General features: G+C 39.3%; 1 protein-coding gene across 2 annotated transcripts; it reads right to left on the bottom strand.

Moving 5' to 3' along the window:
- Positions 1 to 689: 689 nt before the first annotated feature.
- Positions 690 to 26880, bottom strand: SEC23A (SEC23 homolog A, COPII coat complex component). 2 transcript variants are annotated; one of them, XM_083507377.1, is made up of 20 exons: positions 26699 to 26880; positions 20663 to 20899; positions 19119 to 19176; positions 18729 to 18815; positions 17571 to 17807; positions 17178 to 17257; positions 16373 to 16517; positions 15850 to 16008; positions 14743 to 14858; positions 13637 to 13760; positions 12422 to 12502; positions 11176 to 11265; positions 10255 to 10361; positions 9115 to 9268; positions 8143 to 8220; positions 7033 to 7194; positions 6672 to 6758; positions 5291 to 5446; positions 3860 to 3925; positions 690 to 1926 (listed from the first exon to the last, which is right to left on the bottom strand). In XM_083507377.1, the coding sequence occupies exons 2-20, from the start codon at positions 20881 to 20883 to the stop codon at positions 1837 to 1839; spliced, it is 2298 nt and encodes a 765-aa protein (XP_083363503.1). In that variant the 5' UTR covers positions 20884 to 20899; positions 26699 to 26880; the 3' UTR covers positions 690 to 1836. The 2 variants fall into 2 exon arrangements, with proteins under 2 accessions (XP_083363503.1, XP_083363504.1); XM_083507378.1 differs by having other exon boundaries at positions 26461 to 26858.
- Positions 26881 to 27098: the final 218 nt, after the last annotated feature.

Here is a 27098-nt window from a genome sequence, read left to right as displayed (position 1 = left end):
AACCTGATGGAGCTGCTGGACTTTCAGGTAAGTCAATGCAGTGTCTCTGCTTCCCATCTCTCTCTTTCTCCTGCAACCTCCCTTCAAATGAGATTAGAACTTATCCAGCCCTAAACCTGTGTCACTATGCCTTCCAGTCACACTGGACCAAAAGAGATAGTAAAATTATTTCCCATATATTAGGTATTTCACTTTAGGATAGAACACTGATGTCAGGCAGTAAGACCAATCTGGGTGGATAGAATACATATAGGTATTGATCAGCCAAGGGGAAGCAAAGTTCACATTCCCTCCTGGCTAGTATCACAGCTACCTAGAATATCTTTAAGTGTTACATCCATAACAGTGATAGAGCTAAGATCACATGAGGGCGAGAGAGTTAAAATGGACGTTTAGATATAGGAAGGGAATCTGTGGCTCAAAGGCAGTTCAAGTTAGGCAAATCCTCTGAGAAAAAGGCCAGTGTGTTGGTGACAAGAATAGACATACTGTTCTCAGAGTCAATGATGCTAGGTAACTTGTTTTTTCTTGCACTTTAGTGCTGAGACCCATCTCAAGGGCTAGATGAAAACATTTGGGAGTATGTAGTTTGAGCTCATTTCAGGTCCTTTTGCTCAAATGTACACTAGTCAGCAACAACCTGCCAAATGTGGTTGTGAGTTCTGCTAGGGGGAAACGGTATAAGATTGTTTACATATAAGAATACATTTTTTATTTATGAAATGATTATGATCAAATTCAGCTATTGCATATAGACATAGGCTTACAAATGCAACCATCTGTTCTATACATAAAAACTTTATTATTAAAAAGCAAATATATTTGTTCTCAAGGAAACAAAGCTAAAACCGAGTATTACCAGATTTATTACAATTATGGTGTGTACTGTGTAATACTGCTTCAACAAGAATCATAAACTGCATAATTTATAACAAAACAGAAGCAGAACAAAAAAACAAGCACCACACAATGTCATAACATTATATGGCTATAATAAAATAAGCACACTTTACTTATGGAAATAGGCAGCAATATGTTTTTGTTTATGTTACTATACTATGCGTTTTTCCCTGTGTAGACACTGTAGACAGGTGTAGGACATCAATTTTTCTCCTCTGTTTTGAAAACACCCAGATTTGATAGTGTTTTAATTAAGTGTAGTAATTACAGGCTTTGCCAGAGATTGTCCAAATGATTGTCAAATTGTAAACTTTGGATAACAATTGACAAATTTGTTTCAATTTTTGCTTGTTAAACTTCACTTAGAAAATATAGAAAAGATTTCCTAACAAAAAACCAAACAAAAATGAACACTTACTAAACCATCAACATACAGCTGATTGCAGAAAATAAATATTTTTCGATTTCAAGAAATTGGATTTATAGCATTTTATAGTCCGTTTCTTTGTCTTTTTCTAGCCAAGAAGAATAAACATGAATATGCCAGAAGGCAAATCATGAAAGCCCATTGCTGACAATAGACTTTATTTTTTTTTACAACATTTAGTGTTTCTGCAGTGCAAGCCAGAATAATAATTTCGACTGTTCAAATATAAAAAGATAGTACAAAGTTATAATCAATGGGCTAAGACAAATTACAGTATCATGGAAACCAAAAAAGCTCCCCCCCCCCAAATTATATCCCAGTTTGGTTTACTTTTCCAAACTGTAGTTTGTACTTAGGCCTTTGATATGCTCTTTTTCTGAAAACTACACTACTTTAAGATGTAGTTAGGCAGCTTGCAACCCATCAGAGCATTTGTTTTACAAGTACATCAAATGGAAAATAAAGCTGAAATGTTGATTCAGCTAATCAACATCTGTTGCACTCCACACTTAGGCAGCACTTGATACAGCAAGTTTCTTCAAATGATCCATGAAAACCTGCAAACTGACATCGTCTGTGAGAATGGGTGCTCCAGATTCCTATAAGAAAAGGGAAAGCGTTAGAAAATACGTCAAATTCATTAAGCAAAGCCAAAATATTCCATGAGAACATGTACTATGAAAATCAGTAAGTCTAATCACTGTAATTAAGTAACCAATATACCTCCACATTTCCCTTTACTAGACAATCAACAGCTGTTCCAATAGGGGCAACGGCAGTCGCAAGGAGGAAAAATGGGCGATCAATGGCTTCTCCTAACTGGCAACTGTCCCCTCAGCAAATATAGAGAAGACAGGCAGCAGAAAGGAACAAAGAAATAAGAAAGGACGCAGAGAAGCTTCAAGGCACAAGAGGAGCAGAAAAAGCAAGAAGAGAAAGAGAGGATTTTATTTATTTTTTACAAAGTAGGGAAAAGTTGACAAGAGAAGCAAAGCGCAGTAAACATGCACACAGAGGAACCGCAGGAAAGAAATGGAAAATACTGAAAGGGGAAAAAACAGTTAACTGACAGGAACAGAGAGAGTCGGAGGAACGAGCTGTTTCACCAAGGCAGGAGAGAAAAAACTGAGGGGATTCACTCCAATTTGCTCTCCTACCTTTCTTGTGATCATTACCCAACCCAGTTAACCCTTCCTTATCCCACTGAAAAACAACTTCTGAACCTGGTGTTATTAGTTTAGCTGGAACGTAGGAATCTGCCACATAGCAACTCAGATACAGTTGTACATTGGTTGCTGAATGCCCTGGAACTCCTATGTTTCGGCTCCCAACAACTGAAAACCGGAAGTGAGTGCTCCATTTTTCGAACGATTTTCAGAAGCTGAACGTCCAGTGCGGCTTCCACGGCTTCTGATAGGCTGCAGGACGCTCCTGCAGCCAATCAGAAGCCATGCCTTGGTTTTCGAATGGTTTGGGGAGTCAAATGGACTCCCAGAATGCATTTTGTTCAAAAACCAAGGTACGACTGTAATTGGCCCACCTTCCTCAATATTGTCTGCACTGTATAGTCTACATTGTCTATGATGAGTAATAGTGATTCTCCAGGGTTTCAGAAGTCTTTTCCTGCGACCTTTTGCATATTAAGCATGTGAACTACAGCCATAGTCCTAGACCCTCCATGAATCTGCTAACCTTTCTTTAAGATCCAATGGTAATGAATTTCATACAATACAGTGGTGCCCCGCAAGACGAAATTAATTCGTTCCGCAATTTTTGTTGTCTAGCGAATTTTTCGTCTTGCGAATCACGAAATCCCATAGGAATGCATTGAAAATCAATTAATGCGTTCCTATGGTCAAAAAAAGTCCAAACAAAGCCAAATTTGGTACAACAACAGTTTATTAACTGCTCTTTAAAGTCACACATACTGTAAAGAGCAGTTCAAAAATTTAAGGGAAAATAAATTAACTTTATAAACAAAACATGTCTTTGTTTTTAGTCGAAGAAAAAAAAGTCGCGAGACGTTTTCGTCTTGCGAAGCAAGCCCATAGGGGAAATTCGTCTTGCGAGGCAAATCGAAAACGGAAAAACCTTTCGTCTAGCGAGTTTTTTGTCTTGCGAGGCATTCGTCTTGCGAGGTACCACTGTATAAGCTTTTAGGCTGTCTCCGCTATTCGGTTTCATCAACAAAACTGGCTTTAGTACATTTTCTACTGAGAACAATCTTCACCTCTACCTAATTTTTTTAAGGCCTTTGAATAGTTTGTATCCTATCAAAACTCCCAGAACGAGAGAAACACATTGTTTCTAGGCTGCAAGAAACGCTTATTTTTAAGGGCAACAAAAAAGCAACATAGCATTTCCTTAATCGGAATGGCAACTTCTAAAAATACTGTATTGTTTTTGACATTCAAGTTTTAATATTGGTAATCACTCCCTATCTGATTAACTATCAAATTGTTTTATGAGAGTTAAAGCAGGAAACATTATTTCTTTTATCTTAGCCTTTTAGTTAATCCACCTGAAACTTACCTGACCCCAGGCATACATATTATTGTGGGTCTGAGAGGGATTCACTTTAGAAAGCAGAAAACGAGCCTTTAAAAAAAAAAAAGGAGAATAAAGTTATTCTAAATAAAGTTTACAGTCCAACAAGAATGGACTTTATTTACACTCCAACAAGAATGGACTTTATTTACACTCCAACAAGAATGACCATCATGTGACCTGCCATTTGCAGGCTGCCCTGAGTTGCCTGTTATATAGTCTGCATTCAGAGAATCATATCTCTCTTTTTTAAAGCATTTAGCTTTCGTTAAGTATGAAATATTAAAAAGTGCTAAGGGAGCAGCAACAAGGAATAAATGTACACAGCCCTACCACATATAGTTTGGCCTGAGAAGACTGAATGAAGGTGAGTTATGTTCTGGGAGCCTATGCAAACGATAGTAAGGGGGTTGCTGCTTGTCTTGTCTAAATCCCACCAGAAAATGGGGGGTGGGTATGAGTCATGAGCATCTAAGAGCAGCTTAAATCTTCAGCCCAGCACATGAGCCATCTCATGGTCAGTATGCTAGAAGTTGAGTCATAATTCATACCTCTTTCAACTACATGAAACTCGAAAGTTTATTAATGCAAGTCCAATATTGATTTGGCCTGTCTTGCATTTAGCAAAATGATTCTGTAAACCAGTGGTTTTCAACCAGTGTGCCATGGCACCCTGGTGCCCCGAATGATGGTCAGGGGTGCCGCAGGCAACACTGGCCTCTGTCCCTCTTCCCTTCCCTCTCTTCCTCTTGAGAGCCAGTGTGGTGTAGTGGTTAAGAGCGGTAGTCTCCTAATCTGGGGAACCGGGTTCGCGTCTCCGCTCCTCCACCTGCAGCTGCTGGGTGACCTTGGGCCAGTCACACTTCTCTGAAGTCTTTCAGCCCCACTCACCTCACAGAGTGTTTGTTGTGGGGGAGGAAGGGAAAGGAGAATGTTAGCCGCTTTGAGACTCCTTAAAGGGAGTGAAAGGCGGGATATCAAATCCAAACTCTTCTTCTTCTTCTTGTGCCCTCTCATGTTTCTGTCTCCCAAAGGCTTCCACAGCTGTTTGTTGCAGCATCTGTGACTAAAAACTCCCTAGGCAAATGTTGCTTCTGGGGCTGGCCAGGGGGTGCTTCCCAGGCCCCTGTGGGACAGTGGGAGGAAGCATCTCTCTTTGGGGTGGGGAGGCAGCTCAGAGACCAGGGGCAGCAGCTGCAGTTTTCCAAAGGAGAGGCGAGAGGAGAGGAGGCTGGGGGAACACTCCACAAGGGTTTGAAAAAGGGTGAGAGGCTGCCAGCTCTACAGGCAAGAGGTGACATAACTGGGCTCCTGAGCCCCACAGGGGTGCTGCAGAAAGAATGTAGTTGGGCAAGGGAGCTGTGGACCCCAAAAGATTGAAAACCTCTGCCATAAACTGAAGCAACAGAGCTTTACCTGACTGCCTCCATGCTCTGTATCTATGTATCGTGGCATTGGAAATCTGGAATGAAGAATTTCCTGTGCATCATCTGATGGAGCCTGGAGCAAATGGCGGAAATTTTCGTACTCTGGCATGTCCTGGTAGCCTGACTTGCGCCACTGAGCTATGGTCTATAGAGCATTAAACACACATTGTTTTATTCATCCAAACAAGTTTTATATAATCTAGTTTGAGCAGGAAGCAGTAAGAAATCTTGGGGAACAGGTCAGTTAATTAATGTTTTACCAGAATTACACTATTGTAATTATATTTTTACCAAGAGCAAATAATAACTGTGATATTCCATTATGTTCTGAATAACAAATGCTCAATAGTTTCTCATTTTTCAAGCAGCAGCTCTGTCACAGCAATCATACATGACACCTAGTGCCATCATCCTCAGTGGAAGTATGCCGTAGTAAGTAGTCATAGAATTGCCTACTTAGTGTTATTTGTTAACTGAAATGTGAGAATGTATGTTTACTGACAATAGCAACTTCCGTAAATACAGCAGGTAGCGAACGTATTAGCTTTCAAGGCCTCAACTTATAAGGATTTTTGCACATAAGCACTTTCATAGAAAATTCAAGTACCATGATGGCCTTGAGAAGCTACCAATATGGACACGTGACAGAGCTCTACCCAAAAGGCTCTGTGATGGCCTCTGCAATGTAACAGTAAGGTTTCTGTGTCCTCCTATGAATGTTAGAATGATGCAGGATATAAAGATAATATGGCATTAGTGACATAGCCGAAAGGAGTATGAAAACAATTGATCTATAAGAACAAAGGTGAAACTTGAATAATATTTTGTCAAGCTTAAATATTTGATAACAAAGGGAAAAATTGGAGACATAATAGCTGAAACGTACAATTTAAAATAAGTCTTGAGAGAAGGTGAAGTATTGCTGAATAAGATTTTGTAAATGGGAACACAGAAAAGGGAGATGTGAGGGAGTCAGAAAAGAGGGTTATGGAAATTTTATTCATGAAACAACTATTTTTCATGTCTTTTTTATGATTTTTTGTCCTTTGTCTTTTTTTGTATGTCTTTTTTCATTTTTTTCTTTTGGTCTATTTGATTGACGGTGATGGTGTTTTTTCTTTTTCGGGTTGTGTATGTGAATGGTGTTTTATTGTTTAAATTCTTAATAAATACTTTATTTTTTAAAAAAAAGGTTTCTGTGTCCTCCTCTTCCCAGAAGCAACTCCACATGACAAGCAGCTCCTAAAACTGGACAAAGCATAAGAAATGCCCTCCAGTACAGAGCTATTGCCATGTGTGGGTGACAGCCACTAGTTTTAATAAGTATGCCCAAATAGTAGGATATGGAAGTCAAAGTGACTTGATCTTACCTCTCCATGATAAATAAGGATCTGGAAAAAGGTGTCCATGAGAAGAATGCGATCAGGCAGAATACTGCTGCTATCTAAAAGAACAGGCTAATATAAAAGGAGAAAAGTGTCTTAACTACATATACAAATCAGAGAAATCCATTTCTTAAAATTCAGCTTTCTCTGTTACATTTAGCAAGCCACATAACATGAGGAAGCAATTGCTCCCAAAATTTTCCTGTGCAAAACTGCTTTACATTTAATTTAAAGCGTTAATTTAGTTTGAAATTATTTTCCCAACAATGCACTAATGAGTCTTCTTCATTTTCAAGTTTTCTTTTTTCAGCTATTCATACACACTAGGTCATACATGCCAACATACCTCTGGGGGTCCATTGAAAGAATAGGCATATAGAATTGGCTGAACCATTATAAGGGACTGAGTCAGATCTTGCCGCATGAAATGATGGCGATAGTAGGAACTTTCATCAGGACTGTTATTGAAGACTTGCAAAAAAGGAGATCTTCTTAAATGGAACATAAACTGCAAAATAAAACAAACCAGAAATTCCCCCAATGTTTCTTGTCCACAAACCCAGCTGCATCAACAGTAGCAATGTTTCTTTCCAAAAAGATTTGATACTGGTTTATGTCGCTGAGTTTAGTGACATCATCTAGCTTTTCTGGGACATAAAGAAAGACAACCTCCAAATTGGTAGGGTAACAATGCTGATAGCAAGGAAAAGACCGGGTGTTACCTATGTGGCCAACAAAATGATAGAAAATCACAGAAAAAAATATACTTCAATTTGTCTGCTCATTGGACAGTAGTCTAATACAGTTGTGAAATGAGGTGTTTAGGGCTGCAAGTTCTGTGAAAATTGTTGACATTGCATGTAATTTACAACTTATGATTACTGCACTGTTATACTTGTATGTATGCTAGTGGTATAATATGCTGTTTTATGTTTAAAAACTGCACACACTGTTCTTGTAGGTGTTGTATACTTTTTCATTGTGGACCAAAATTGCCCTTGGTGATCTTTTTGCAGTTATGTCGTTTTACTGAAAAAGGAAAATTCTCAATGAAGGCATAATTTTTAAACATGAAAAATCATGTTATACTTAATATCACGCTTAGATGTTTATATTTATAGCATGGTTTATATTTATATAAATGCTCTCAAGTGTTTAGATTTATGGCAGGCTTGTGGCACATTTGATCCCAAAAATAGAATGATACAGTATTTTTTTAAAAGTAGGGATTTAAAAGTCTAAGAAATTCAGAACAGTCAAAGTCAAAAGGCTTAGAATGAGAAATACTATTCAGTTTTATGTTGTACTGCTTCACAAATCCCAAAATGCTAGCATGAAGCATAACTTTTTTAAAAACTGCAATCTAATCAAGGACACTTGGACATCTTACAATAAAGTGAATATAAGCATCATACTGGATATAGATTGTTCTCTATTTCAATTCATTCATACTCACCTGTGGGTAAAGGGAAAAGGTTTCTGAAAATCTGAAGGAACTTGGATCATCCTTGTGATATTCTCCAAATTTCTGACACTGGATAAATTTTAAAAAGTCTTTTAAGCTTTCAGTTTGACACTTCAAATACTATCATGACATTTTCAGAAATATATACTTCTACTTTCACTACATTACAAAACAACCTAACTTCACCGAAGTAGCATGGGGAGGCTTCTAAAATTCTGTTCAAGAGTGTCAAGTACATAGTTACCATACATAGATCCCAGAATGAAATCTAACCAAAATGCTTCATTCAATACCAAATGTTTAAGACCCACAGATTTTGTGGAAACATTCACATCAACTTTAACAGTTAGCAACAAGCTCAATGTTTGTATATTATTTTTCAGCTCTCAAAAGAGGGAGGAATACAACTGAGGCTTCCAGACAATTAAGTTTTACTTGAACAGTATACCTATTCAGAAAAAACATGACTTTAAAAATTGTGGAATGAAGCTTTGAAATGCAAGACAAGCAAAACCTTTGGCTTATTTATGTTAGCACTTTATAGTACAAAGTAGATCCACTATGAAAAGCCTTCTTTATCATTCTTCTAACATCTTTCAACAAGTTCCTTTGCAACTTTATACACTGTATATAAGCCAGCCAAATTTACATCTAGCACCAGAAGCACATAAAGCTATTCAAAATATACATTTCTCAAAATGTAACTATGTATCAGATTGCCGTCTTAGGAACAAACTAGATGCGGCATCATTCACACAATCATCAGTTGCACAAATGTTTGTTGGTTTTTTAAAGTAAATAATAGGAGCAGTAGCCCATTCTGGATCAGGACCTCTACATCTGCTATTTGCACTGGGGGCAGAGAAGGCAGATACAAGACCCAGGCCTGGTCCTATTCTCTCTCTAAATACAATCTCAGATGGGAGGAGGAATCAATATTTTCAAACATTTGTAATGCCTTACCAGTCTAATGAGCTGTCTGTCCAACCACCTAAGAACATCGGGTCCTTCCTCTGTCTCAGCCCTGTACACTGCCAGCCTGGCCATAAGAATGGCAGCCGCCTCCTGGTCAAAAGAAGCAGCGATGTTTTGAATCTGTGTCTGAGCATCAGCCCAACTGCAAAAGAATAGCATTTGTTTACCACACAGGTCATCAGAGAGAAGCAAAAACGTATCAGTTTAATAACGAACAGCTCCAATCCATGTTGCTCCTCCAAATCAAAACAAAGCTCCCTTATGCAATTAAGAGAAACATAAAATATGCAGGAAGCTCACTATGTAGCAAATACAACAATTCCTTTAGAGCCAATTTAGACATTATGCCAGAAGCAGGCCTTGCAGAATCATCAGCAATTCATGATCCCCTGAAGGAAAGGCATCATATAGCTCTCTGCACACCATGCTCTGAATCATAATCACACTCAACCCACCTCCATGGTTGCTAATGTGACCATGCATTTGTGGAGGTGTAGGAAACTGCAATGATTAGGTGTCCAGTTCAATTGGCACTGGCTGCCAATCTGCAATCAGGCTAAGTTCAAGGTGCTGGTTCTGCCATATAAACCCCTATATAACTTGGGATCCAGCTACCTAAAATAATATCTCATCCTTCATATACTCAATCAATCACTGCGCATTCTGCAGTGAGGGCTTCCTGCAGATACTATCTCATCAGAAGGTACTTCTCCATATAGAAATGGGGCCTTTAGTGTTGTGGCACCTACTCTTTGGAATTCCCTCCTATTAAATAATAGACAAGCACAGTCTCGTTTGCCTTTTCAGCACCTACTGAAAAGCTTCCCTTTCCAAAAAGGCTTTTAAGTGGAGAGTTATTTCCCAGACCTCATCTGTACTGGATTTAAGATGTTTTCATTGATTCTTGTTTATGTGTCTGCTGCCCTGGGATTCTTCTGAATAAATAAATATTGGCAGATTAACAAAAATCAGGTGCTCTGCTATGCTTTCCACTGGTGTAAAGTCAGCATTACATACAATGTCAAACCTTACATACATAAGGTCTACCTTTTAAGCAAAATACTGTTTGTTAAACAGTGTGTATACCACACAAATTTCTAGAATAGCACATCAGAACTTAAGGCTTACTTTCTGGCAACAGTGGTCACTCTGATTCGTCTCTGTCCACTCGAATGCTGGTACTGAGTCACAAACTGGATTGCACCTCGCCCACCCTGAGGAATTGGAGCATTGTGCTGTTTCGAAAGGTAAATGGTGAAGAGATTAAATTGAACAGAATCACAGGAAAGTTGTGCAGCATGATCACATTAAGAATCCCATCACTGCCACTGTCAATTCTATAATTAGAGGTGATTTGACAGAAGCTACTTTAATAAGTACAATATGCTGTACAAATATGAAAAAATTAAGTCAGTAAGCTTACTGCCTATATTTAGCTACAATTTAATTCAACACTGGAGCAGCTTCCAAAACAGAGTACTTTAAGCAGAGAAAATACTATAGGAGATGTACAAATCGGAAGGCAAGACAGAAGCACGGTAGATGAGACAAGATAATACAATGTAATATATATATAGCTACTTGGAGCAACCAAGTGCTTCACAACCTCAGCATTTCTTACAAACAGCCCTATAAGGTAGACAAGTATTACTACTCTCGTATTGTAGATGTGAGCTGAAGGCAGGCAAACTACTAAGGCTGCCCACCAAGTTCATTACACAGGTGAGAACTAAACCAGGGACTTCCTGGTTTGTTGCTTAGCGCCTTATGGTATTACAAGCTACAGCAAGTCTCAAAAAATGTTCCTAATTAAAATGGGGGAAACTATAATTTGCTTTTCCCCCTCCCCAAGTGATGAAACACACAAGGAGGCCCCATCACATAATTCTTGAAAGAAACTACTTTTGTAGACCACATCAGCTACTTCCCCAAAGCTCCAATTAAAATGGGGAGGAGGAAGTGGGAATTGTGCTTTTTCAACCACCTACCTCCTACACAATCAGTAAAAATATTTAAATATGCACATGTACTCTAAAAAAATTATCTTACCTGATTAACCACCTCAAAATACAATCCTAGGGTTGTGGTAGGATTAAGTCCACAAATCTTCCACTGACATGTACCTCCTGTTCCTATCTCCTGCAAAAAATATTACAAATAATTTTCAGCAAAAGTTACATTTGCTATACACAGCAAATTGTAGGATTTGGGAAAACGTACTGCTGTTTTCAATGGTTCCTATCCCAGTTACTTAGATACAGCAAAATTATATCTTTGTTATAAATGCTTCACTTCTCCCCTCTACTAAGATAACACTTAACATGTTGTTAACATTTTACTGTAACATGAATTTCCACAGACTCGAGTATACTTTGGCTGCGTGAAGGAAATAATGCCACCTTATGCTAGTGGAGAAAGCCAAACGAAACAATGAGCCACTATACTGGCACTAAGCAAGACATTAATGGTACACATCCAAAGAACAACAGGATTAGTAGGATAAATAGTGAAGTTTATTTGTGTGTGTATATATATATATACACACATACATAGTGAGCACTGTTGAACCCAGGAGGCACCACAAGAGGTACAATACATGAATAAATAAGCCTATATGTAAGGTGCTTATCGCTACCTAGAGCTTTCTACTCCTCAACAATATATTCACTACTTTGGAAACTGAGTGGCTAGTGAAATAAACACACACACACACACACACACACACACACGGAAGGATTCTGCTAATGAGTCCTGTCAGTGGAAGCCCTGCACAAGGACTTCTCCTTGTACAATAGGGCTTTTCCTTCACATCACCCTGCGTAAACACGAAATTGTCTCTAGGGGAATTGGAAGAACCCCTAGAATGGCATGTAGGGGGTGAGGAGGGGGACTGTTCCTACAGGCAAGCCAAAATGCTTTCCCTGTCAGAACAATCACCTTAGTGTGACATTGAATTACTCACATACAGAGCGGTATAGTGTAATTGCAATATGATTCCCACTAATGCTTAGTCACATCAGAAAAAGCTGGATCTACTGCATTTTTATGTAACAGGTGTAAGGGTTGGATTAAAACGCTATCAACTATTTTAAACCATCTGACAGTCAAACAACTCACTGCTCACCCAGCCTGAAGAACAAAAAGTCAAAACTTTTGTAAAATCATGCCTTTGAAAATGACAACATGCTAATAGGATTTTACACAAGATTTTACTACATAATGTCCATAGCGTTTTATGTGTGAAAAGTGAAAAAGGCACAGATTGTATAAGTGATTTATAGGTTAATCAACTTACATTTTCTGATACGCAGGGCCCTTTAGAATTGAGAGATACACAAGGTCCAATAGCTCCAGATATCTTTATTTCTCTTGAAGTCTACACAGATTAAAGAGCAAAATAAAATAAGAACAAATGATTGTTCCTGCAGAATGTAGGATAATCTTTCCTCTTGGCAGTCTGAGCTTATAAATCTCCTTTACTGGTAAACAGCAGTGCTAACAGAGGTCTGAAGAGTCATTTGATTCAGAATGGAGCAGAAACTAGACAGCTTTTCTTTTAGTAAAAATGGTTTCTATGTGGGTAAGTATGTAGAGAACTGCAGCCTGGATCAACTAAAAGTACTCCTTGCACTAAAAAGACTTATGAGACTTCATTCCTCTAGTTTGTAGAAGCCTATACACTTTAACTTTACATCTCCTTTACAGGTCCAATCTAGAACAAGCACTGGTGGCAGAGATGACGAATCATATCTCAGAACAGGCACCTGACCCAGAGTACCCTCAAAGTTCCTTAGAGTCCCATAGTTCCATACAGGTGAACATATGGAGTTCATTTATAAAAACGCCATCCAGCTCAGTATTGTCTAGTCTGACTTTTCACGGCAACATCCTTTGTGAAGATAGCAGATACTGGGTCAAGGACCTTCCATGTGCACACCATGTGCACTACCACTAAGCAACAGCCCCTTCCCAGATATATATTTTTTCATCAGCAGCATATTCATATGACCAGCAGGATATGGACAAATCACCATACCATCCCCTGGATCTCATGCCCTGCTGCCCACGTTCCATACTGGCAAGAAGAAATGTTATAGGAATTGCACCTTTATGCAACAGAGAAATATTTCTGTTGACGATTCAGTATGCATTATGAGTGGAATCTAAATATCATGTCAACAGATTACAAGATGTTAGAGTGAGCTGTGTCTGCAAAGGCACAGGAAAGATACCCAGTTGCATATCTTGTAAGTCAAGGGTAGGAATTCATAACAGTTTTGCCAATCAATGAATGCTGGATCACAGCCACACTAAATTCCAGTGTTTATTTTCACAGTAAAATAAAATACTACGACCCCAACGCTAAAGGTTTAAAGTAAAACGCTGACTGAATAATTGTTACTAGCAATAATAATACCTTAGTGCAATAGTTTAATTAGTTGTAAACAAATGCGATGGAATAACAACACAAGACCTTTAAAAATAATTATAGTAAAATTCCAAATCTTACTTTGATTTCTAAGGTACCTCCAAATCCCATCTTGAATTGCCCCTGTGCATCTTTGGTAAACACACGCTGAAAGGTTTGTTTGAACAGGGATGTATTGAAAGAGTCTCCCATTACCATGTAACCCCTACATGGGGGAAAAATGAATAATTAAGTCAAACAATATATGAAAAATGCGAAAGAGCAGTTATAATGGAATCTGGAACTGATCTAAGTCATCACACGCTAGGCTGCTACCACAAGTTCACCTGTGAAGATTTCTGCTCCACTCCTGCCATCCCATATTTCATTGTGATATTGCAGATCTATATGCCATGTATAAAAGTGACCACCACAAGGCACTCATGGAAGCACTGCAGTATTAGTTTATATGCATCAGCTTCCCCACCCCACCCACAGCTCATCCCTGAAGAGGCATAATGTAGTAATAAAACATGGAAAGCAGCACTGAGGGCCCAGTGGCTATCCCTAAACAATTTATTTCACAAACAGACCATTTTAAACATATCGATGTAGCTCCCGAGAAGAGTTGGCAGAATTTGAATAGGTCTGCTTCAAGTAAGACTTAATTGGATATCACCCATTGATTTTGCAGGGTGTGCCTTTCATGCTTGCAGCACACCATGGTGTAGATTATGGATGTTAGGGAAAGAGAAGAAAGAAAACATTGGTGCTTGACAAAGGACAGGAGGTTAGATTTGATTTGATGATACTTTCCAGCACTATCATCCTACAATGGTGCTTCTGTGCAGCAGCATTTAACTTTCTCAGTAGAGAGAAAAATCTTCCTTTAAGATTACTCCCCAGAATAGTATTATGCTCAATATTAATAGCTGTGTGATACAAAATATTTAAACAGGAGAAAGGAATATATTGCAATTAAGAGTACTAGTCAAAGGGTATTGCTTTCTAACGTGAAAACTCATTTTAATCTATATTTTCATGATTGAAAAAGATTAATTGTAGTGACAACTTTGCTCACACAGACACAATCATGCAAACATATGCAAGTCCACTTGACTTCCAATATATAGCTTTTCTCTTAATTAAACAAAAACACTGTTTCTGCACATAGCCTCTTTTACATTACTGTAAAATGTAACACATACCCAGTGTAGTTAGGGCAGCACTTCATCTCCAGAAGACCAGTCTGATCTAGTGCACATGCGTAAATGTCAATAACGTGACCGGTTGTAGCAGCGTGATTTGCCAAAGCTTCAAAATGCTAGAGACACAAATGTAAACATAACTTTTACTAAACAATGCAGGTCAAACTTTCCACATTTTACATTAAAGCTTCAAATATTCTTCTGAAGTTGAAGTGTACTTGCCAAATTATATTCTTCTCAGATGCTATACAAGACTAGATCAGTATTTAAAACAGAAATATGTTTTAATTCATAATTATTCTGATTTTATATAAGCCAATATAGCTACCTTTATTTTAGGGCTGGGGGGGGGGGCCATTCCGGACAACAGATGCAGTTTGAACAAGATGAAGCCAAACTGCATCAAGGAGCAGCCCCAAACCCTATATCTGATATTTTAGGGGGGGTGTTGTGACCTCATCTAGAATGTAACACTTTTTCCTAGTTCAGCTTCCCATCCATCACCAATCTTATCTGGATTAAACTTTATTCCATTGGCATGATGGCTGTCACTACACTGTGGTTTTGAAGGGAAGGAAGACATATAATCACACAGCAGTTTCAAGGGATGCTACATCAAGTATTGGACGGGTGGAGAAGAAGAAGAAGAAGAGTTTGGATTTGATAGCCGCTTTGAGACTCCTTCGGGTAGTGATAAAGCAGGATAACATTCTCCTTTCCTCTCCTCCCCCACAACAAACACTCTGTGAGGTGAGTGGGGCTGAGAGACTCCAAAGAAGTGTGACTAGCCCAAGGTCACCCAGCAGCTTCATGTGGAGGAGCGGGGAATCAAACCCGGTTCACCAGATTATGAGTCCACCGCTCTTAACCACTACAATTACATGCTATTTCTTCCACAGTCCTATATGTTCCATTATGCTTATGTCACCCTTTGCCAAGGCAAGCACACAAAATATACCTCCAAGGTTAATGGAAATATACCAGTTTGTTTTGGAGGGGTTTTAATTTTAGAAAAATATGCAGTCACTGAATAAATTATGTATGGATCTCACATTACTTTACATATATTCCAAATAATTACAGAATTTAAAACTTTTGTGTTCTTACCTTAGTACCCTTTTTTACATATTTGGCATTGTCTTTTTCAATGTCATGCCAAGACCTTATAGGCACCTTAAGTTCATCTCCTACAACCATCCCAGGTCCCTGTGTAGCCGGTCCGCCAATAAACATCATTATACGGGCACCAGTGTTAGGAAAAGTACACTGTGGGATAATAAAAGTTTTTAAGACAGAAAGCAAAAAGATGTGTTTCAAAGACATGTTGTGATGATATTCGGAACTGCTGATTGAGTTCTAAAATAGGTTGAACTGTGAATATGACACAAGGTTAATGCTGAGACCTATTTAACTAAGTATATTTAGTATTTGCACTATAGTACCTCACTTTTCTGTAACTGCAAAAAGAGCAGCTGAACCGGAAAAACTTCAGGAAAGTCTGTTTGCAATTGGAGGGAACAACCTTCAACATTTTCCCAATTTCAAATCAAATTCACATTGCTTTAACTCATTCAGGTAACCCAGATAAGGGCAGTGAACTTTCAGGTGCGCATAAATGAGAACTTGTTACCTCTAGCAGTCCTACAGCTATGGAAAGTGCCACTCCAGAAGACCGCAAAGGTCTTTTCCCTTGGGGAACAGGCCAAGGATCACGTTGCAGTTCATCCAAAAGATCAGTGAGATTCATGTCAATTTTCTGGACCGGCTGTAAGAACCTGGAGACAAGAAAAACATTAAGTTAAAAAGAAGTTTCCCTTGATTGCACAAGCTTTCAAACGATTCTAGACCATTTATATATTTGCAAAGTATTGACCTACAATTATAGTGTTTAAAATACAAATTAAATTTTGTTATAAATTTAATGTTACATGGGTGGTATCCAACTAAGTAATACTTGGAATAGACCTACCAAAATCAATAGACAAGTTAGTTCATGCTTGATGTCTCCCTGTGTTTTTATATTATGTTGGAAGCTACCTATTATTATTATTATTATTATTATTATTATTATTATTATTATTAACAAACTTAAGCCCATTGATTTCAGTGCTTCTACCCCAAGTATGACTTAAGTTGGCAACTGATTTACTTTCATTGTGAGTCACCCAGAAAGCCTGTTACTGGGTGGCATGCATATAAATGAGTAAATAAATGAATGAATAGGATTTGGCACAAGCTAAGGTTTGCATCTTGAGTACACTTGCTTGGAAGAAAGAGAGTCGGGAACAGGGATTGACTTCAATATCTGGCATTTTAACATTTTTTATTCATCTATTTATTATTATGCTTATAACCCATCTTTTCTCCAAAATTACAAAGCAGGGCTTACTGTAAAAACAATTTGGTACATTTTTCTTCTTAATAAAAACAAATACCTGTTTGATGGTGGTGGCTGCTGAGCTTGAGGGCCACGACCCACTTGTGCAACATTCATTTTTGTAAGTCCTAACATTTCCTGTGAATATATTTAACATAATAAAGTTGAATATAGTTACATATTCAGCATATAAACAGCAACAACATTTTAAAGAAAATTAAGGAATATTTCTTATACGTTTACACCGAGTCTTTTTAATTAAAAAATCTCTTAATTTTAAAAAAAGTTTAGAAACATCTTTATAATGTTGATTTTTTTCATTTTACACATTGAAAATGTTTGCTTAATTCCTTAACTGTTCAGTAAGGTACAGATTTTTTTACTTCCATCTTCAAAGACAGAGCAGCTCCAAAACTGGAAATACCATTTTTAATATTAATTTTATATTTACCTGAAGCTGTTTTGCAGTCAGATCCTTTGTGCCTCTGAAAACATAACTTTTGTAAATCCCCTCACAGCCAAGCTCATGAACTTGCACCATTCTCCCAAAAGTAATAAGTCCAACCAAAGCAGTTGGAGGTAGGAGACTTAACGACATTTGCATGGATTCCTTCAAAGCTTGCAAGTCGTCATCTTCCATACACGTGTCAACAACATAAAGAAATATCAAAGGCATCTGAGGTCCGCGCTTTAAGAAAAAGTGAACAAGATTGCAGCATTAACATTACTTCAAAAAGTCAGGAACAGCCTTGTTGTAACTATCCCCAAACTATACCTGATCAAATGCTTTCTTGGGAACACTCATGCAAAACCGGCTTCAACATGGTTGTATCCGTTTTACAGTCCTAAATAAAAACACATGAATCTCTCTAACACTATGCAAAGTGGCATGCACTGACTTGGGCAGACATACGTGTATTAGATTCCAGTGTTATTTAAATCTGTTTTGCTATACAGTCATACCTTGGTTCTCGAATGGAATCCGTTCCAGAAGTCCGTTCGACTTCCAAAAATGGTTGAAAACCAAGGAACGGTTTCAGATTGGCTATAGGAGCTACCTGCAGAAGCCGCGTTGGATGTTCAGCTTCACAAACTGGAACACTCACTTCCGGGTTTGCGGCATTCAGGAGCCAAAACGTTTGAGTCGCAAGGCGTTCCAGAACCAAGGTACGACTGTATTGCTTAGCACTCAGTTCAGTTGAAACAAATGTATAAGCTGAAGAGCACTTGTGCTACCGGCTCCATGGTGGCTGAAACATATTTAGGATGTCATCCCTTAACTACCCATGCTCCTCCTACTTCTGAGTTACATAGGTTTTAGGCTACACTAATTGTTCAGGAAAGTATGACTACAGCTGACTCTGAGGTGGAATCTACACACGTATTAAAAATGCAGTGAAAACGCTTTTTTAAAAAATGTTTTTAAAAATACATCGAACTCACTATGCCATCTAGTGTCACATTTGTATATTGCACTTTACAACACATCTAAAACGTTTTATTTGCCACTATATAGCAGAGTCCTTGTCCAAACTCCACATATTGGAGACCATCACAGTGGCAACTTTTCTGACCCAAGAATCCCAAAGATTTTAATCAAGGTATTTACCTGTACTACATATTCAATGCTAGAAAACTGAGGTAAGAGTTCTGCAGGCTGGTTCATCTCAGATATGCCTGCATACGTAGGAGGAAACTGCAGAAGAAAAGGGATCCAATCAAATGAAAAATTCAAACAAAAAACACTTTGAAGAATAAATTTCTATACCAGTCAGCCTTTCCTAACCTGGCGCCCTCCAATTGCTTTAGAATATAACTCTCAACATCCCTGACATATGACCACAATATGTGGGGTTGTTCAGAGTTGAAGTCCAGAGCAACAAACTGGAAAGGGTTTACCTATACTAGTCTATTCCACCCCATCCCCACCCTTTACATGTTAATATTACTACCACTCATATCTCAATCTTAAAAGGCATTCACCTGAAAGTTCTCTTACCTGATTTCTCTGGTAACAAAAATTGCAAGCCCATAGTTTTGCTCGGTAATCCACTTGGCTACAAAAATAAATTTTAAAGTGTTTTAATAGACAAATTATGAATGCAAGTCAGATACTTTGCAGTTTCATGCTTAAACATGGACACAGGTAATACAGCATAGTATCTAACACTGTCACTCAGCAAGAATGTGAAGGGAAGCAATTTTTGGCCATTCCCCTCCCCCAACACACACCTTAAATCTGTTCCTGATGTAGTGGGGGCTGGAGAGGCAGGGGAAGGATAGCTTAAAACTGCATCTTTCCCCATTCTTCCAACAGAAGCTTTATTGTCAGGTCACTGAGACCGTTGGTCAATGGTCAACCCACAAACTTTAGTCTCATCATTTATTCTGATCAAAGCTAGTTATGAAAACTTTTCTTCTCTAACCCATTAAAATATTTGTGCTTTATCTTAACTCCTTCCTGATACCATAAGTTGTGTTTGGTACTGCTTTTTATTCGATTACTGTTAAATTTATCATTTTAGTGTGTTTCCTTACAATTATTGCAAATTACTTTACACTCGCTGGGGAAAGTATAAATATTCAGGGAAATAAATAAAATTAGAGTTGTGTCTTGCCATGCACCATAACAAAAGGCAGAACAATTATATTAAATAATCTGGTTAGTCGTGTGACTGCAAGTTAGTTAAGCAGTGAGTGGCTGATAATATTGCAGAAGCAAAGTGGCACCAGTGTTACCTTTATTTTGGTATTTATTGTTTTTGGCATGTCACCAAATGTGGAAATTTCAGGGATACCTTTTCTGTTAATGGTATGCAGCACAGCACATTTTAAAAAATATTGCAATTTGTACATGGCAAGTGCACGCATGAAGCATCACATAGAAGCTCTGTGTGCACATGAGGCAGTATGATTTCAGTTAATTTATCCACAAGAAAACAGCTTCAGTAAAGAACCATACATTATAAGTATGTTTTTAAAGTCCTGTTACAATCAACAGGGCTTGCTTTAAAAAAGATCTTGTGGGAATAAGGTATTAAGACCCTTGAAAAAAATACTACAAAATAAGAACTGTTTTTACTATTTACACTTTTTGGCCATTTTTTCCTAACTGCTGTCATGTTTATGGAGCAAGAAAAATTCTGTAGATAAGGCATGCTCACAGATACTGTCAACTTCAGAAATGCACTTTGGAAAGTATCCAAATCATACTCCAAACAAACTCATTGAAATCAATTAAGTTACTTAACTCAATTGATTTCAGACGGTCTACTCCAAGCATGACTGAAGCTGGATATCACCCATAATGAGCTGCACTTCAGATAATATCTTTTATGTGCTGTGCATAATTTTGTATTGATTTGTGAGGGTGTTTTTTTAAAAATGTCCAAGATACTATTTGTCACATTTTTTTATAGTGAAGGTCAGAAAATAAATTTGTCTTTCAAACTCCCGAACATAAATAACATATAAAATACCTTTTTTAACAATAATAAAGTACTAATATCCATGCAAAGTTTAAAACTCTTTATCTGAAATTACCATAATGGATTTAGAACAGCTCGGCAGGTAGTTCTGCTGCACAGGACCGGCTCATACTGAATGGGAGGCAAGTCAGGCCGCTCTTTCAATGGTGTAAACAGAGAGGCCACAGGAACCACCATCCTTGTAGCCTCAAGACGACTGGAAGGCCATACATTCCAGCTGAATCGAACGCCATCCCTGTCTTCATTCTGCTGAATGAACTCGAGGAAGGTTGCCATCACTGTGTTCTTATTTCTGAAACAGAAGCACACATTAATGGATACATGCAAGCTTTGGAGAATGAATTAGAAACCAAGCCTTGTTTCATCTGAATGGGCATTATGGAGCACCTCCAAGTTACCTGCATTACTAGCCATCTCAAAACACAGACATTTTTCATAGAGCTACATGCGGGAAAACAAAAAACAACTAGGAGCCTCCGTTGCATTTGGATAGTGAACATTCTACAGTATTGCCAGTGCACATATTAAAAAAGAGATATCATGCATACATCTCTCAAGCGGCTGTAACATTGCAGCAGTATAAAGTGTCAGCTCGAAAGTACACTGACCTGCAAAGTAACTTTGATTTGAGAAGTGTTATCCAAAAGAATATCACAAGGATTACCACACTCCCATTCATTTCAAAACAGTGTGCATGAGGGAAGGGTTCATTCACCTCTTAAGTTCTTTAACTAGCAAGTTCAGACTGGTACTATGCAATACACACCACCATATGTGGTTGCTACAGATTGCTGTATTATTCAAAGCTTGGTAAACACATCAGATATGGCAGCAGCTCAGCAGTACAGTCACCATGGCACACCACTCACATTGGACAAATTGAACTGCAATGAAAGTATCCAGTATAATACAACAGTTCTGTATTATCACACCAACAAACCTTTGGTCGTTTTAAATATGACCAACCAGACTTACACACTAGAAGAGCAATACAGAACGGGGGGGGGGGGGGGGAGACAAAATAGTGAACATATTCAAGAGCTACCAAGCTCAGCAACAGCCATGTCTTCAGTATAATTCCTCCAACCTTTCCGCTCATAATCTAGGAATTATTCAATTTATCTGTACTCTCCATGCCAAACACTCTTCATGTATCCTGGGTCTGCAGCAGCCCCTAAATTGTGAAAACCCCTCCCCAGAGAGGTGTGCCCAGGTAGCATCTTCATTGTGCAGCTTGCACTGTATGCTGGAGATACAACTCCTTACCCTGGCCTTTGACAGTTAAGGTATGGTATTTTGTTTTGCGAGACTCGCCTCTTTTGTTGAATTTATATTTTTCTATTCCACTTTTAACTGTTTTACTTTTTGAGGGGGGAAATATTATATCGTTGTAACCTGCCCTGAGACCTTATAGTGAAAAGTGAGTAAGAAATTTTATAAACAGCCTGATTTATATTTGTTATTTTAATACCAAACTCCTGTCAACAGTTCGATGTGGCTTTGTATATGTAAAGCCAAAAGTTTTATTTGTTAGAATTCCAAAGCTGAATGCCAAAATACTTTCTATTGTACATGTATGGTTTTATTGTAGGTGTGTAATTTTATTGTAAGCTGCTGTGCAGGTTCTACAGATCAAGCAATAAATAAATAAAAGCACTATAGGCAAGTATCAATGTTGCAAGTGGACTATTGAGGGAGTGACATAGATGGGAAGATAATACCACAAAAACCTACCCTGGGCACATCTATATTGCGCAATGCATTTGTATCATACTGGCTGCACTGGCATACAACAGTGCACCATGGGCTCCCTTCTCCTCTTCCAGTGCAGCCGCAAGAGTGGAAACCTTAGTCTCCACTTTCAACTAACCACAGTAGCTCATTATGTCTTGACCTGGGCAAACCATAATTAGTATTAACTCTGGTTTTCTGAAAGAAGTTTGAACCATGGTCAATAATGATTGTTCTCAGGATCCTACTCCAGAATGAATTCCACAATCATAAAATGATATTACCCACAAAATACCTTCCACTTATTGCAGCAGCTGTAGTACACTGGGGGGAAATCTCAAGCTTCAATTTAGGTGTTTCTAATAGCTGTATTATCCAGCTGTACTGAACAAGTCTGCATCAATAAACTTTTGAAACTTGCAGGTTTCAACAGCAGCTTGCCAAGCAGCACAAAGTGATGCTGCAAGTTGGGGGGGAGCAAGGAGAGAGCAGAATCTCTGCTGAAGTTGCAAAGCTCACCAATGCAGCCCTCTGACGTGCAGTTATAAGCAGCCAGCTCCCTGAAACTCTGCTTTTAAGGAATAGCTCTTATTTTATTGCTGTCATTGACAGAATTACCCCAGCCGAAGCCCATGCAAAAAAGCACAACACTGTGTTATCAAAAGGTCCATGGAGGGAAGAAGTTGAATAACTTAGCAAAACGTGGAAAAATCAGAGAGCAATAAATCAAGCAAGAGGTGGGAAGAGGTGGTGCTTAGGTCTTCTCTTGTCTGCCTCATACCCACAGCAGACCCAAAGTAGCTTTTCCCATTACAGAAAGAAAAATCCCAAGGGGGAACACCTCTTCGAGGGGAGGGGAATTTTAATATGATAAACAGTGAGAAGGAAAACAGTTTGGCATTCTCTGTGCCCCTCCTCACCACTTGTATACTCTTCACACTTTCCTCCAAACAAAAATTTATTTAATGAAAAAGAGTGTCAGAAGAGTGATTTTGAGTATTTGCATACAATGTGTACTTGGCTCTTTGCCACCAAAATTTGCAATCAATATCATGATGAAGGAACTAAAGCAATACCTGTCCTACATACAAATTTACAGTTGAACTCTGCACTTCCAAAGACATGCATATAGCCAGCTATAAGAATATTCTCAATGGCAACTCAGAATTATAAGCATTTGGTTGGGTGCTTCACTGAGCTCCATGTAAACAAGCTTGTGTCAGGCACAAGCAAACTAAAGAACTGTGTGAGCAGAATAACTCTTCCCTTCTCTGCTCCATGCTGCCCCCAATAACAGATTTAGGGGGACTCTCGGGACAGATTTAGGAGGTGTGCGAGGGAGGAGAGGGGAGGGGGAGTCCCATTGCGTAAGCTGAAGTCATTCCCCTCACACAATTATTAAACTGAATACCATCCATTAACTATCCGTGAGATAAAGACCTTAGGATGAAATGCTTCCACTTTTTTTAAAGCCACTGTACATTGTTTTATTACATGCTTACACATTCTACAAAGACCAAGGTACACACAACGTGTTGATTAGAACAGACATCTTCAGACTTTTCAGATCTGAAACTCACCTTTAACCCCTGTCTAAAAGACACAAACTTAATGTGCTTATTATACTGGTGTTAAGTATCTTCCCCTCTCCCTTCTCCATTTTACTTTATTTTATTTTCTTAAAATATGGGGGGAGGGAATGATAGCAATGTCACCAGTACAACCCCTTTTACACATTTGTGGGTTCTAATCCACCACTTAAAGACCAATGGACGAAAATATGCTTACCTCTCAATACCACATCATAGCTGACGTTACGAAGCTCATGCATACAGTTTGGCTCATAAAACCTGATCTGGGCAAAGAAATTTATCCCATCTTCTTCCTTTATTTTTGCCTTCCAAACACGAATTACAGCCTAAAATACTAGGCACAACACAACCTATTTTCTTGTAAGTTGTACCAATTTAAGTGGAATTTACTTCCAAGTAAGTTTGCCCAGAATTGTGATGCTCATCATAAAAGTACTACAAACCTATACAAACATCTAGTAAATACAGCATATCTAAAAACAAGTTATAATCCAGCATAAGACCCCTAAACAAGTGTAAACAGAAGTAGATCCCAGTGAGATCATTGGGACCCACTCCTTAGTAAATGTGCTTAATATTGTAGCCCTAAGTATGCTTATGCACCAGCATGATTTTAAATACTCTTTGTTCAACTGAGATTATTAGCTCCCTAAAATATAACTTGTAAAATTAACGTCCTGAACTTCAAAATCTTCATACCTAACATTCAGGAAAACGTTTTGGTGTGTACAGAGACAGTTTGCTGGTTATGACTGACAGCCCTATATGGTTTGGATCCAGGCCAGCTGAATAATTGCATCTCCCTTTATGGGCCTTGACATCTTCTGAGGAGGCCTTTATCTTGGCTCCACCACCTTCATAAGTACCTTGGTTGAGGACATGAGAGAGGGTCTTGTCAGTGGCTGCTCCCACCTTGTGGAAGGCTACACTGACCTTCCTCTTGCTTTTCTTTCACCGGCAGGAAAGCACTTTTTTGTTCCAGCAGGCCTTTGGCCATCAACTAGCTGTTCTGAAAGGGTCTCCCGAGAGTGGATGCGGTAATTCTTTGGGCTTTTAAATGGTTTTAAGCATTTTCAGTGCTGCTTATATAGGGCTACTTGCTTGGCTGACTTTAATATTTATTTTTAATTTGTGTTTCTAATTTGTGTTGTAAGCTGCCTTGGGATCTTCACTGGGAGAAAGGTGGAATATAGAATAAATACCCCACATTTATAAAACTTTTAAATTAAAGTTTCTAAACAAACAAATAGAAGCTGTCAGAAAGCTGAAATGGGCTGCACTGAATGTATGTTTAGTATCATGCTGCATGTCTGTTTATGGCAGATGATATCGTTACCTGTGAAGTGAATCACTTTCAAAAGTGAGTGTACAGCACTACATATATTCAGCCCTCCCTTGGAAGATAATCTCCAATGCTATTGCAACATATATATTAAATCCAGGAAAACATATGATTACAAATAAAGCTCTTGGGAGAGAGAGCTTGTTTTTCTGAAAACCCTGGGGGATTATCAATGGAGGCTTCTTGTATTATAGAAAGAAACTGTGTGACTTTTTTCCTAAGATCTGTTCACTCTACTACTAATAGTTGATTTGCATTATTTGTGCCGAATACTGCCAGTTTTGCAGTGTGGGAACACAGTGTACACATTGCTCAGACAACAGAATCCTATGGCACCTTAAGCATTAACAAATGTTTTGTGGCATTAACATTTCTGGGCCAGAGGCAATTTGTCAGCTGCATGAAGAGGAACTCCATTCATTCCTGACATTCTAAAAGAAGAAAAACCATTGAGCGGAGAACCAAAGCAACAATGTATTAGCAAATGTTTACCTATTTCATCAGTTTGATGTGGGGGTTATTTTTGTCTTTAAAACAGTTGGATTTAGGGACCGAAATACACTGTCATGTAGCACAATTCCTGCTCCCTCTTTATGATCCCTACTTTCCCCTTCATCTTTACATCTTTGTGTACATTTCTTACGCATCCCCTCTTTTATTTCCAGCTTTTCCAGATGATGCAGAGCAGCGCTATCTCTCAGTCTCCTAACCCCACAGGAAAGGGGCTACTTACAGCGTTTCTTGGGCATCAGGTACTAGTTCAGGCCGCTGACTCCTCTCCTCAGTAAAGTACAGTTGTGAAATCCCAATATCCTTTATACCCAACGCTGCCCAAACCGGGGAGGGAGGCGGGGTCGTTGAAGGGGCAGAATAAGGTTTTGGATCCCAAATGCTCCAGCCACCGTGTGTGCCACAACCGCCTACCCACTCCCAGTCTCTCCCTCACACACACACTTTGTCCACAGTACAGCCCCTCACCTATAGAAGAGGGCGAGGGAGTATGAGGGACGCTCGTCCTGGGCTGGGGGCGAACGGAAAAGGGAAAGGGGGGCAGTTATATATAAAAATATGTATTTTATAATCACTTTATAAAATTTATAATCACATTATAATCACAATTCTAGCTTTGGGGAGGGGAGGTACGGGAGAAAACAAGAACCCTGTCGCTGACCCCTCGCTACGACTTACCTCAGCCTACAAGTAAACGGGAGCGGCTTGGGGGGGGTCTTTTGGGGGGTGTCCCCCGACAGGCACCAAAGCGCCCGGGGGTCAGAAGGAGTGTCTCTCCCGCTGCGCGCGCTCCCAGCGCCGAGTCGGCGAGCGGCTCTCCGGCGGGACTTGACTCTTGTGCCACTTCGGCCTCCCCTCCTCCTCCTCGAAAAGTGGCGCAGCCCTTCCCTTCGCCCAGCCCTTCGCCTCAACCCACCTGCGTCGCTCAGCCAGTGGAGCAGCCGCCTCCGCCGCTCGCTTCAGCCTCTCCTCACACGGGAACCCAGCAGCCTGAGCGGTGCCGACGCAACCAACATGGCTGAGGGGGGAAGCCGGTGCCACGTCAAAAGGGGCAAGGAGCGCGCAGTGCGAGGCGCAGCCCGGAGAGAGGCGGAGTCTCAGGAAGCTTTTTTTGTTCCCGCCTCTACCGCAGGGCGGCGAATGAGAGAGGGGCGGAGAAAGATGGAGCCCCGCCTACGGCTCAGGAGGCGGTGGCTGTGGAAGGGGGCTTTGGCGAGGGGCTTTGGTCCGAGCCTTGTCATCGACCCGATTCCTCACCAAGCGTCTTCTGTATTTCAACGTTTGCTGGAAACTTTTCTGCGCCGCCAGGCTCACAC

The sequence above is a fragment of the Podarcis liolepis genome, assembly GCF_965112155.1.
Source record: "Podarcis liolepis genome assembly, chromosome: 1".
NCBI lineage: Eukaryota > Metazoa > Chordata > Lepidosauria > Squamata > Lacertidae > Podarcis > Podarcis liolepis.
The sequence above is the reverse complement of the archived record's forward strand: the minus strand, read 5'-3'. Positions and strand labels throughout refer to the sequence as shown.

Excerpts from the sequence above, each read along its gene's own strand:
- SEC23A (XM_083507377.1), bottom strand. The coding sequence starts at position 20,883 with ATGGCAACCTTCCTCGAGTTCATTCAGCAGAATGAAGACAGGGATGGC. Across the intron at positions 16,009-16,372 it reads TAGCTGTAGGACTGCTAGAG|TGTACTTTTCCTAACACTGG; the intron begins GTAACAAGTTCT and ends ATTATCCCACAG. Across the intron at positions 1,927-3,859 it reads ATATGTATGCCTGGGGTCAG|GAATCTGGAGCACCCATTCT; the intron begins GTAAGTTTCAGG and ends CTTTTCTTATAG.